The 14,403-nt window shown below is 34.1% G+C and overlaps 2 protein-coding genes across 2 annotated transcripts; one reads left to right on the forward strand and one right to left on the reverse strand.

Annotated features, from left to right (window-relative positions):
* Window positions 1-6,669: 6,669 nt before the first annotated feature.
* LOC105229780 (mitochondrial ornithine transporter 2) lies at window positions 6,670-10,791 on the forward strand. The gene is made up of 5 exons (XM_011210229.4): window positions 6,670-7,266; window positions 9,399-9,763; window positions 9,837-9,918; window positions 9,996-10,101; window positions 10,163-10,791. Exons 1-5 carry the CDS (start codon window positions 7,167-7,169, stop codon window positions 10,482-10,484), a joined length of 975 nt encoding a protein of 324 aa, XP_011208531.2. The 5' UTR covers window positions 6,670-7,166; the 3' UTR covers window positions 10,485-10,791.
* Window positions 10,473-13,388, reverse strand: LOC105229779 (FAST kinase domain-containing protein 5, mitochondrial). Its single transcript, XM_011210228.4, has 3 exons — window positions 11,284-13,388; window positions 11,052-11,224; window positions 10,473-10,664 (listed from the first exon to the last, which is right to left on the reverse strand). Exons 1-3 carry the CDS (start codon window positions 12,995-12,997, stop codon window positions 10,575-10,577), a joined length of 1,977 nt encoding a protein of 658 aa, XP_011208530.2. The 5' UTR covers window positions 12,998-13,388; the 3' UTR covers window positions 10,473-10,574.
* Window positions 13,389-14,403: the final 1,015 nt, after the last annotated feature.

Raw genomic sequence — 14,403 nt, forward strand, 5'->3', positions numbered from 1 at the left:
TTTAAATAAAAATAAAAAAATTAAATTAAAATAAAAAAAATATATATTAAATCAAATAAACTTGTATTATACATACACAAACATAAATATATACATAACTGTAAACATAAAAATATTTAACAACAATTTTTGCAAATAAAAATTAGAAGAAACCAACGCCACACGCTAAACTACTCCACAGACATTATCAAATGTATTTTATATGGAAAAATTGTAATACATAACCCCAAAAATATAAATAAAAAATAATTTAAAAATATGCAATTTGAAATTGAGGTTATATAAAACCGAAATGCGCAGCGATTTTGCTAAAATTGTTGCTCAGAAAAGCTAAGCAACTAAAGCTTGCCTGTAAAAATAATTGAATATATCTCAGATACTCGTAAAAAAATATTCACAAACAAATATTAGAAAGAAAATAAAAAAATATTAAGTAAAGAAATACTGTAACACAGATTCGACGCTATTTTTACACCCTGTATAAGCATGATTAGCGTAAGATTACAAGTACAAATAGCAAACAACAAAACATATAAGAAAGTAGAGAGCGGAGGAGAACGCTTAACAATGCAAGCGTGGCAGCAAAGAGACCAAAAAATATATAAAATTTAAATATATGGTCACGTGATTTTTTTGGTTTCAAATTTTATCAGTAAATCGATTATTTACAGGGTCACAACTTTTATTTTAAATTTTTAACAATAATAATTTATTAAAAAAACTAGCAGATACTTAAATTGCAAAAAATATTATGAAAATGTATTGTAATTTTCGAAATTTAATTTTTCGACTTCGAAATTTCGAAAATCCCAAATATATATTTTCAATACCTTAGAAATCAAAAATTCATAGCAAATGTTGAAATGAAAGTGTTATTCTGAAAATTAATTTTTTAACTTCGAAATTTCGAAAATTCCGAAAACATATATTTAATACCTCAGAAATCAAAATTCATAGCAAGTGTTCAAATGAAAATGTTTTTTCGAAAATTCAAAATTCGGTGATGAAGATTTGATCTATTAATTAAGAAGTTTATCATATTTCGAAAATTTTTCGAATAAAAATATTCGAAAAATTTATATTACTTCGAATATTTAAAAACAAAAAAAATCGAATCAGAATTTCATATTAACTAAAACCTTTATGCTATTTCGAAAATCTTCTAAACACATTTTCTTTGATTTGACATTTACATGAAAAAAATATCCGAAAAATTTAGTTTATTTCGAAAATTCGGAATTTCGGAATATATTGTTTCGAAATTTCAAAAACAAAAAATTGTGTGGTTTCGAAATTCATTAAGTAACTCCAAGTTTCGAATGAAACTTTGTGAATATTAATATTATATTTATTATATATTTATTTTCGAATGTTCGAAAATTTTTCCTTGTCAAACTATAAGAAATTCCAAAATTTGAATACAGAATTTCGCGAAATAAATTTCCAAAAAGCTTCATAAAGATTTTAAAAATATTTTTAATGTTAGAGAGTTTTGAAATAAGATTATTATAAAAATAATAGATTGAGATTGGGATTTTCAAGAAAAATGAACACAATATTATCACTTTTATAACCTTTTCATCCATTAGTTTAAAGCAACAAAAATTTAAATATTTGCTCACTTCACTATGATACCTCACCCTAAGGATTATTTTTATTAGAATTTTGTTCGGTAATTTCATGAATTTTCAAAGATAATATAATTTTCTTTTGAAGAAGAGGTTTTTAGGCTTGTTTTGCTAATTTATTTATATCGTTTATTTTTTTTTTTTTGTAGTAAATATTTTATTAAATCGCAAGTTCGGCTTGTACATACACTTCCAATAAGAAAAATATTTAAAAATATACATAAGCTGTAAAATCTTTGCTAATTCATATATATTATATAATATAAATATATACATACATATACATATGTATGTATGTCAAAGTATATAACCAATACACATATACATATATATGTATAACTAACAAAAAATATATAAAAAAATAGAAAAAGTAATTAAGTATTGAATAGAAGGCAATGTGAGGCATTATAGTTAAAAAAAGTAAATAAATTATTCAAATAAAATATTTAAAAAAAGTATTAATCAAAATAATAAATTAATAAAAACCTCAAAAAATTAAAAAAATAATAATAATTAATACAAGTTAAATATATTATGAAAAATTTATTCTTAACTAATTAAGAATAAAAATTAAAAAAAAATTATTTAATAATAAAAATTAAACAAAAATATTTTAATTTAATTATTATTAAAAATTAAATACAATGAATAAAAATTTAAAAAATTAAATTAATTTTATTTTTTTGAAATATAAATTTTTATTTTTAAAATTTTAATATATGCATTTTTTCTTAATTTTTATTCTTAATTATTTTTAATTTTGTATTCATTAATCATTAAATTAAAGTAATTTTTTTAGTTTTTATTCTTAATTATTTTCAAATTTGTATTCATTAATTATTTAGTTAAATTAATTTTTTAAATTTATTATTAATTATTTTTTAAATTTTTATTCATTACATTTAATTTTTATTATAATTTTTTTAATTTTTATTCTTATTTAAATAAAACAAATTAATAAATTATTAAATAAAATAAATAAATAAATTATTTTTTTATTAATGAAAAAAATAATAATTTAATTTAATTCACTTTTTTTATCCTTAAATATTTTTTAAAATTTTATTCAGTAATCACTTAATTAAATAAATTAATTCATATATTTTTTAAATTTATTTAATTTTATTATCAATTATTTTTTAAATTTTTATTCATTGAATTGCTTTTTTTATTAATTTTTTTAATTTTTAATTAAATTATTTTTTTAATTTTATTCTTAATTAATTAACAAAAATGGAAAGTAAAATTTTAAAAATAAAAAAACAAATTAATGGAAAAATTTATGAAAAATCGTAATTAATAATAATTAAAAAATGTATATAAATAATTATGTATTAAAGAAATTAATACCGCACATCAGGAAATTAATCTCAAGCTGTATACAAATTAAAAACCAAAAACAACAACAAAAATGTCTACATACATAAGAACCAGAAATTAGCGTTGCTTCCCAAAGGCAAAGAAAATATATAAAATAATTAATTAATTAATTAACAATGTACATACACACACTTACAAATACATAAACACATATAAATATGTATGTACTCCACTATAATTTGTGACCGTAACTCCAAGAAAAGATTGCGTTGACAGCGTGTAACTGTTAATGAGCGATGATCGGATATGCACCTGGAATTTGTTGGTGCATTGTATGTATGTAGTATATGATAAGCTATGTACTGCTAACTTTGTATGTAAATGTATTTACTCGTCACTTAAGAAGCTCTCCCATCCTTAAACAAACGCACACACATACACGCGCACGCATGCGTGAAAACACCTTCCTACATATAAATTTAAACACATAATATATATATACATAACCATATACAGTTATATGATTTAGTGAAGTTTAGTACTATGTATCGTAATTAGAAAATATAAGAATCTTATGGTTAGCATTTCGTGTAAATTACTTATCAAAAATACACCATATAAATATACATATATACATAAAATATAAATGAATATTACATTTAATACATTATATACCACAAACAATAAATAAAGCGTATAAATAAATAAATAAAAAATTAATAAACCTAAATTACATATGGAGCAAACATTTTGCGTCTTTCGAACTTTTTAGCTCTAGACTACTGTAGGCAAAAAATAGTAAGATTAAAAAGTAGGTACGCGATAAACCCATTCGCCGATATAAATATCTGGTCCGAAGCGTTCAGAATGTTGGAAAAGGTCTTCGGTGATAATTGTTTTTTTATTGGTACAAATTATTCAAAGAGAGTGGAGAACGCGTTGACTACTAACCACGTCAAGGACGGCCATCAACAAAAACTGATGATCAACACCTCAATAAAATAAAGGAATTGGTGCTTGAGAACCGACGATTAACAGTCAGAGATCTTACTGACATCGTTAGAATATTGGAAGGATCACTGAAAACCCTTTTGAAAGATCATTTAGGCCAAAGAAAAATGGTTCCAAAATCCCTAAATTTTTTTGAGAAACAGCGTCGCGTTAACGTCTGGGAAACAATGCTTTCCGGCTATCAGGATATCATAAAACGTGTTATTATTAGCTAGAATCTATGCTTACGGCCCATAAACAGACGATCAATCGGCCGAACATCGTGGCAAAGGTGAGCCGAAGCCCAAAAAAACACGTCAAAGTAGATCAAAAATCAAGGCTATGTTGACAGTTTTCTTTGATTATCGAAGTGCGGTGTACTCCGAATTCCTTCCGACCGACCAAATTGTCCACAAGGAATACTATTTAAATATTATGCGTCGTTTGCGCAAAGCTATTCTTCAATAAAGGCCGGAATTATGGGCCGACAACTTGTGGTTTTGCACTACAATAATGCGCGGTCGCAACTGCATTGGTTCGTCGTAAGTTTTCCGCCAAATTTTCAACCAATATCGTCTCGCAAGCACCGTATTCGCCCGATTTAGCTTCATGTGACTTCCATTCTGTGAGATCATTCATCTTGCCCCAAAGGTAGGTGTTCTTACTGGAAATTCCAACAGGTGTACATGCGGTAATCCTAAACATCTTGTCGGACGTTAACTTACAAAGTTATATGGAGAATGACGAGGTGGAAACGGCCAGGCACTTTCTGCTTCATTGTCCAGGCTTTGCAAAACTGAGGTTGAAACATTACAGCCAGTAATTTCTTCGGCGAACCTGGCGAAATAGCCCGCATTAATAACAGCAACCTCAACAAATCTGTGACTCAAACCGCTTTGTCGGTTATTGAAAGCCTTTTCGATCATTACGTAAAAGTATTTAGGTAACACAATAGACTAGCGTTATGTATTGTCTAAGTGGGATCCATTTATGAACCGAACCCAACCTAAAGTACCCCTACTTTTAATGTAAGTACTTGCTCTGCTCAAAGGTGAGAAGAAGGCACTTAAAAGGTTATACGATAACCAACCTAACCTTCTTCGAAGAATAAAAGGTCATATATGTATGTATATAAAATTTCTAGGAAAGATAGGAGAGAGGCAGAGAGGCCAGCCGAGGCTTATAACAAGAGAAGAGAGAATTTAATTTTAAGCGTTAACTTGTCTGTTTTATTTCGAGAGCCTATTTTAAAGATAATACCAAGTGATCCAAGTAGAGGTAGCTTTTTAGCCTTTTTTTGATTGAGAGTGTACACACAAAGACTGTGGACAGTCGATTCGGCGCCGTTCGCAGCAACTCGAACTGATGTATGGAACGGCTTGGCGCATTTTACGTCAAGATCTTAAATTTAAAACTCATAAAATATAGCTCATGGAAGAACTGAAGACACTCAACCTTTCCAAGCTACACTGCTTCGCTCTATGGGCTTTTGAAGAGTTCCAAGAACATTCGACGTTTTTGTTCAGCGATGAGGCCCATTTCTGGCTCAATGGATATGTAAGCAAGCAAAATTTCCGCATTTGGGATGAAAAGCAACCTGAAGAGATTCAAGGGCTGCCATTTCATACAGAAAAAACAACGGTTTGTTGTGGACTGTGGGCCGGTGGAATCATCAGACCATATTTCATCAGAAATGATGGTCCAGTGAGAACGTAACCGTAAATGGTGACCGACTATTTGAAGCCTGAAATTGAAGCTCGTGATCTCGGCGACATTTGGGTTCAACAAGACAACGCCACTTCCCACACATCGCATCAATCAATGGATTTAACGACAAAACACTTCGGTGAGCAAATAATTTCATGTTTTGGGCCGGTCGTTTGGCCACCAAGATCGTGTGATATCACATCGTTAGGCTTTTTCCTGTGCGGATATGTAAAGTCTGAAGTCTATGCGGACAATCCCGCTTCGATTTAGGCCTTGGAGCAAAACATCACGTGTTTCATGCGCCAGTTACCAGTCAAAATGCTGGAACGAGTCATCGAAAATTAGACTCAACCGAGGGACTATCTGAGTGTAGCGGCGGCCAACATTTGACAGAGACAATCTTCAAAAACTAAATGCCAAAGAATGTTCTTTCGAACGATAATAAACATTCCCCATTAAATTTGAAGTTTCTGTGGTTCTTCTTTAAAACAGTAGGGAACCTCGGGCCTAGTATTATAGTAAAACATGTGAAAATGTCGTATCTTTAGTCTGGATCAATTTTGATAAGATAGTATGCTCAAATTTTAATAAAGACGATAGCCAAAAAATCTGTCAATGAAAATGAGGTTAGAGACGATTTGGCCTGTTTTTAGTTATAAAATATTATAGTTAATGCTTATTACTTAATATTGCATTGAAATTGTATTTTTGTTTTTGAAAAAGTCTTACAAAAAATACGTCTTCGCATTTTACTACAAAAAATCCATAACTGTTAATATTTTTCATATTTTTTACATTTTTTTGAGCTGTCAGTCCTTAGTCAATGAACACAAGCAAATCATTTCAAAATAAACTTTCGCCAAGAATAAATAATCTTTCACTCAAAACTATAAATTCGCATGGAGATCGCTTATCAGCGCTACGAAATTCACTTCAACGCTTTTATCAGTTCGAAAATATGCATTGAAAACAATAGTACAGCTACTTGAATCACTGACAAGAATCTAAAAACGCTAGAAAAAATATTAGCTGCGATTAGAATTTGTTGTCGAAGCATTGAAGCTGGAGAAAAACAACAACACAACCATAAAATATTGTTTTTGTACACACTGCTATTAAATATAACAACAGAAGAGAGCGCTGTAGCGAATACTCATTTGGCGCTCACGCTGATAAGCGATCGAACGGTAGAAACAGCGCGCGCTAGCCACGCACGCTCGACGCGCAAGCAATATACGGCGGCAGTCACCAAGTGGCAGTCGCGCTCAGTAGATCAGCGGTCAATTCTACAGTGAATTAGTGCGTGTCGCGTTTGACGCTCCGTTGCGGTCTCGAGAGTTTCATCACACGACCAGAATTGCTTCCGCGCCTTTGAATGATAAGTCGGTGCGTGGAAAAGTTTGAGGCGCCAAGTGATATTGAGTGGCTGTGGTGTTGATAATTAGATAAAGTCGCAGAAGACACTACTTTTTTGTTGTTGTACGTTGAGCTCAGCGCTGTAAGCAGACGCAAGTGAAACAAATGGATCTGTTTTGGTGGCGAAAGGAACCGGAGCCACCACCGCCGCCACCGCCGAGCGCCATGCAGAATCGACTGATTGAGTTCGTGGCGGGCTCGCTGGGTAAGTGGGGAGGGGGTATACATAGTATTTACATATAGACCAGCTGAAATAACGTGCCATGTGCTGCTATGTAAACGAAACTTATTAAAGGCATTAAAGCTTCAGCGCGCATATCATATCTGTATGTACATATGTATGTATGTACAACGTGTCTTTATAAATATGTATGTATGTGTATAATGCTGAAACTTAATGAATGTATGATGCAAAAAGCTAAACGAAATCGAAATTTGCCGCTGAGTTAGAAAGACTCATTTAAAGAGTTTAATTTTTTCTAAATTTGAAGAATATGGTGTTGTTGTTGTAGGTGTAACAAATACTTTGAAAATATTTTTGGAGACCGCTGCCGTATTGACAGTTTCTGGCATATTATGTGGTATCCCGGCTCCGTTCCGTGCTTGAGACCGCCTTGCGGGAGCACGGAAGATAAGAATGAGAAGCCTGAGGAGTATTTCTCATTCAAAATATTGGGTATCATTAAAAAAGAACCATTGGAGACCCTATAAAGACATATATTTCTTATCATCGTGACAGGATGAGTCGATTTAGCCATGTCCGTCTTTATAATCGCGAACTAGTCAGTCAGTTTTGGAGATACCGATCTGAAATTTCGCACACGACCTTTTCTCCCCAAGAAGCTGCTCATTTCTCGGAGCCACCAGTGACGGACCACTATAGCATATAGCTACTAGGCTAACTGACCGATCAAAATCAAGTTCTTTTATAGAAAACGATTTTAATTGACAAGATATCTCCATAAAACTTGGCAGATATTATTGTCCGAGATATTGGTACAATTTCCGAACAAACGTTCTGATCGGATCACTATAGCGTACAGATGTCTTAAATACTAATTGATCCAATAGCAAAAGTGACTACAAAATCTTCCAGAAACGGACTTTAGAAGCGATTACAACCATATAGGAGCCATATAAGAAGCTCAGCCACAACAAATATTCTTTAATGAAAGGAGCACTGACCCCAAGCTCCACACATAGCTTTATTAGAGTGAACATTTGACAATTTAAGAACAGTGAACTGATCAAAATGGGAGTCATGCTGCCTATTTGAGCTCCTATGGACCGTAGATATCCTTTGTTGGCTATTCTGGAGGAGTGGCGGCGCAGTGCGCGAATTTGGTGCAGATTGTAAAGCCTTAGAGGATAAGGTCGCAGTATTTCATTGGCAGTATAGGGCCAGGTAACTCGTGCTTCACTCCCTGTGGGCTTAAGGCCTGAGCAAGTCTTACGATGGCTCCATCCATTGCATTTTTTGCACATAACCGAGATGGAGTAAGAATGGAGCCCTGCAATGAGTCACCGCATGACTTTGACCACCTTTTGGCATGCTCAGCTAACCCTACACATCTGACACCCCTCTCCCTAAAATCCGATACCGTCTAAAAAAACAAGCTTCCAAGGCCTGCCGTTGAATGACCTCATTGACAACTTTTCTATTCCTTACCACTCTAAAGGAGACTAGATAACCGTTACCAGAACAGTAGACTAAGACCTGAAGGTTATCTAAAAGGACCAAACTCACTCGGGGCGGAGCTATAATGTTGATTTTGATAAGAATTTTATTTTTATTCCGTTTAAGCCACTTGGCAAACTGCTAAGGATTTAGTTTGTAGTGTAATAGAGTTAAAATTTCAAGAGTTTTTTCAATAAATGTGAACCTAACCTCAAAATGCAATACTTCAAAAATTAAAATTCAAACCATAAATGGCACAAATCTTGAAATATTGATGTTGTTTTGGTGGTAAAGATTGTTCTCTGTTGTTGTTATGTACAAGATTAAAGAAATTATCGCAAAATTTTTTAATCAGGAAAGCTCTAACTACACGCAGATTTTGCGCAAGTGGTTGTTTTTATTTTTGGCATCAATAAATTTGCAACTTGACTTTCGTACTAGAATTTTAACTACTTATCTGCTCTACGACTTATGAACAAAAACAAAAATAAAACAAAAGTACCTACCTTATTCATCAAATTCATAAATAACAGTATTTGTTGTTGTAGTTACTTGCAAACCAATTTTGGGGCTATTGAACCTACTGCTTCCTTTTCATGCACATGTTTTCCAAAACACAATTTAAAATTTCTAGTTTTTTTTTTATTTATATCCAATAGGTGGCGCCACGCAGGTGTATGTTTCACAGCCGCTGGATACGGTTAAGGTGAAGCAGCAGACATTTCCCTTTCTCTACAAAAACATGTTTGAATGTTTTGTGAACACTTACAAGAAGGATGGCATATTTCGCGGTCTCTACGCGGGCAGTGTGCCGGCCGTTATCGCAAATGTGGCTGAAAACTCTGTGCTCTTTGCCGCATATGGCGGCTGTCAGTCTTTCGTGGCATATCTGGTGGGCAAAGAGAATCACAGTCAACTGAATACGACGGAAAATGCATTTGCTGGCTTCTTTGCGGCGTTCTTTTCGACCTTCACGCTGTGCCCCACCGAGTTGGTGAAGTGTAAATTGCAGGCGATACGCGAGGTGGGTCAAAATAAACGTTAAATACGTATAAATGTTATATTTGTAGTGCTAAAACATTCGCTAACACTTTCAGTCCCATGAATGTTGTCCTGGCATACCGGCCAACGAGCATATGACGCCATGGAAATTAACCAAAATTATCTACAAAGCAGAGGGTGAGTTTATATACATAAAATAAAGCACTCTTTGTTTAAAATTATTATTTGTCCTTGTTTTGCTGACTTCCATTCAGGTGTGCCCGGCTTTTTCCGCGGTCTCACGTCGACGTTCATGCGCGAAATGCCCGGCTACTTCTTCTTCTTCGGCAGTTACGAGTTAACGCGTGAGCTGCTCACTAAGTAAGTTCAAACTATAGCGCTTAATGGCAAATCAAATGAAAATTTTACACTTTATTTGCAGACCCGGTCAGACGAAGGACGATATTGGTCCACTTAGAACCATGTTTGCTGGCGCCGTTGGCGGCGTTATGCTTTGGACAATGATTTTCCCCGCCGATGTCATCAAGAGTCGCATACAAGTGCAGGGCTTGAGTCACGGCATGTTAACGGTGGGCGTCGATATTGTGCGCAAAGAGGGTATACTAGCACTCTATAACGGTTTATTACCGTCCGTGTTACGCACGATACCGGCGACAGCGACGCTATTCGTAGTTTACGAATATACGAAAAAAATATTGCACGAGGAATTCGATCCGAAAAACGCGCCGACGGACAAGAAATAACAGTTTTTTTTCAATATTTGTTTTTATATTGTGTTCCTTAGATATATAATTTGCTAACTAATATTAGTGAGGTTATTTGTACATTTAATGTTACAAATTTATTGTATTGGCTAATTTTCGTTTTAAAAATTGTTGACGATCCATGGGAGTCTCTAGTGCGCGCCACTCGTGCCAATATATCTGCAAATATGTAATTAAGTAGGTGTAAGAAATATTGATTGTTAATTTTAAGTAAAACAACAATTTAGACTAATTTTTGTTATAGAAAAGGCGTGAAAAATAAATGAATATGCATATAAATATGAAATATTAGCTGCTTGTGCGTTAAATATGCAATTAAAAAAGTTGATAATTATAAAAAAAATCCTAACCTCAAACTTTAAAAAAATAACAAAACGAATATATAAGCAGAAAAAACGTTTATTCGGGTGGCATTGAAGCTAATATACCCTCCACAAATGAAAACAAAAAGAAAATAATAACTTTATTTTGATAAATAAAAAAAAATCCTAACCTCAAAATTTAAAAAGGTAACATAACGAATCTATAAACAGAAAATATACTCACCAAAATGGGTTTGTGTCCCAGCATGCGCAATTGGTTCAGTTTCAACTCAAAAAGTCCCGTAAATCTTTGTTTATCCTTTACGACATTATTCCAGCCAACTATGACCACAGCGATGGTATCCACATTCGTTTTTTCCGCGTCACCCAACAGCAGGTTGCGTGTCAAGATAGTGCCTGGGAATAAAAAATATTACATAAAATAAGTCTTCTATGCCACGATATTTAATAACTACCGCTATAATCCTCCGGACAATCGTTTGCAAGTGGTATTGCCTGACGAAGCGAGTTATCATAGCAAACAACCACATCTGGCCGCTCGAAATGTGGCAATATGTGTTTGAGTGTATTTGGGCGCAGTATACGTTCCAGCGTCTCCTTGATCTCCAGCAGTATGCGGTCGGTTTTATTTAGTCTAAACTTTTGATTTCTCTCCGGTATATACTGAGTGAGCACTTTACCCATGGAGCGACGCTTTTTTTCTGACAACTCATTACCAGCGTAGTTGGAATCCTTCAAATTTATTTTGACAAAAGAGTCTAAATTAAAGATTTCACGTCCAGCGGTCACATTTTTACCATAAGCAAGATCAACGAATCGCTTATCTAGCACAGACGTTATCATCTCTTTATTATAATGCCCACATAGAGTTAAATAATGCAAGCAAGCGACGAAGCAACGCGGGTATTTTAGGATTTCATCGACTTTGGTTTCAAGTAGAGACAAGATTTTCGCACACAACTCTTGTTCAACACCGGTTGGACTGCGATAGTTAAACACAGATATTGCCAAGCATATGCGTTCCATATCTTTCAAGCGCGCATTTTCGATGTCCTGATTAAAGCGTTGCAGCACTAACTCTAAGACGCCATCATGACAGCACTGCAGCTCCACACCGAAGAGCGCTACGTGCAAGCAGCTCATTAGTGAGATACGTGATATTTGTGTTTGCAACACCTCCATCAGCTCCATCATTTGTGGCACTTGTGGTATTTTACTGCTATAACGCAGCACTTTCAATATCGATACCAATGTGATATCATCAACTGTCTCTATTTCCGCTATTAGACGTTTGTACAAGTGATCCAGCAGTTCAGGATTACGTATGGGTGTTTGTGTCTTGAAGAAACCCATTGACATTACACCCAACTCTTGCAGTGACATTGTATCAACAAAACGTGCTAAATTCACTTCGAAATCGAACATTTCGAACACCGGGCGACGCAGCACATTGCAGTAGAACATTGCTTGCACCAATTGCTCAGGTTGCATACGTCGTACTTTGCGCCCCAACTTACGTAAAGCTTTCCAGACAAACTCACATACGCGCGCTAAATTCAAGGAGTACCAAGCATCACAAACCAATAGCAGCTCATCGCTGGACCACTGCTCAATGCGGCGGCAGCACACCACATCCAAATTGTTCCACAATTGCATATAGTTAGGTTGACGTACCGACTCCTCTGTTGGCAGTTGGGCTAATAGTCGTAGAGCGGATAACAACTGTTCATTGCTGAGTTTATGAGTTTGTTCACAAAATAATTTACAGAATTGTTCAAAGCGACTATCTGAGATGCAGGTGTTTGTCCTTATGCAATAATGCGCGAGAGCGTTGAATGTGTCAAAAACTTCTTCAAAGGTGGCACGAGATAGATCCCCAGTAGATATCAGCGCAGGCAGTTCTGTTGCAACAGGTCCATTTGCTGCTGCTGGCGTAATTTCATCCACGCGGAATATTTGATATGGTTTTAGTGATTGCACCAGTACATCGTGTGCGTGTTTATTTTCTCTGTCAACAAACACTTTAGCGGCACTTGCGTGATTCAGATGAAAGCATGCTGTAGGAACTTGTGGAAATCTTGGTGCACTCACTCTGCTTTGATTAGCCACTAATTGATATATTCCGCGCACTTTTTGTAGACTGCCGCGTAGTAAAGGCATATTGAACATTTTCAACTTTATCTTATTTAACTTTTTATCACAATACTACTCATAATTGCGAGAAAGCGTTGCGAATTTTATGAAGATTAAAACACCTTCTGCCGCTGTGCACGCTTGCATGTGGTAACATTGGCGCCATATCAGCTGTTTGCCAATGGGCTTCTTTATCGCTCCCCTGCTTTGTTTTTGCGCTCGCATCCATAAGTATTTATCAGCAAATTGCAAACACATTTTAAAGGAGCAATCTGTGTTTTTTTTTAGAGAATTGTCATAAGATATTTATCAACATATTCGTAGACAGAAATAAATATTAGTTTATGACTTTTTCACTCTAAAAATTCTTACATTTCCATTAACATTTCGCTGTTACTTTACTTTCCGTTTAGCGTTTTGTTGTGCCTCTCTTTTGCTTTTTTGTTTTTATTTTTCATTTTTCTATCACCACTGTTTGCGTTGCGTTGATCTACGAATTTAAAAGTATGAGTACGTTTAATATATCTATCCTGCTTCATTCTAATAAGAAATTTAAATGGACGCCGACATTAACGATACGTCTGTACACTACAGAAAATACAGATTTAATTATAGGTTGCTGCTAACATACGAGAGAACTTTACGAAAATTCATAGATGAAAATTTTCAATAAGTCATTATCTATTAAAAATGTCTTGATTCTACAGACGGTATAATATTCAGTTAGTCATATTACATGAGATTATAATATTTATACTCTGATCAGTACGAAGAGGTGAGTCGACTTAGCCATGTCGGCCTGTCCGACCATCAGTATTTTTCAAACCTCATTTAATCTCAAAAAATCTGTGACTCATGTTGCCATACAAACTGAACGATGAAAATCAAATCCTTGTATGGGAAACTTTTTTAGTTTACATAATATTCTAAAAAATTTGCTATGGATTATTGTCCGAGCAGGGTTCAGATAGGCAGCTATAAACTTTTCATAGGAAATGGTCGATCAAAATCCAGTCATTGTATGGAAAACTTATTTATTTGCGAAGGGTAGAAAATCTTCGATTCAACAGTCACAAAATCTGTATAAGCTATAAGCTGGTTGTAGCGCAGCGCACCCCCACTTGTCTCTATAAGTAAGGTTGCTCGCAGAGTGCACACTCAAAGCTGAGCCGAAATTAAATTCGCTAGGGTCGTAAATCGGAAAATTGCTCGGCTCGGCTTAAGCGTCCACTCTGCGAGTACCCTAACAGAAATTATTAAATAACGCAAACCACTGAAAGAAATTAAAGTGATTTCCTCGTTTTTTGTTTCTGAACTTGTATTTATTGTTTACACAGAATTATTACAAGATTTTTTAATTTTTATAAAACTTATATAACATATAAAAATTCAAAGTATACTCTGCTAAAGAATTAAACTGCAAGAACTAGTTAAAATTTTTA

The sequence above is a fragment of the Bactrocera dorsalis genome, chromosome 4, assembly GCF_023373825.1.
Source record: "Bactrocera dorsalis isolate Fly_Bdor chromosome 4, ASM2337382v1, whole genome shotgun sequence".
In the NCBI taxonomy this organism is placed as follows: Eukaryota; Metazoa; Arthropoda; class Insecta; order Diptera; family Tephritidae; genus Bactrocera; species Bactrocera dorsalis.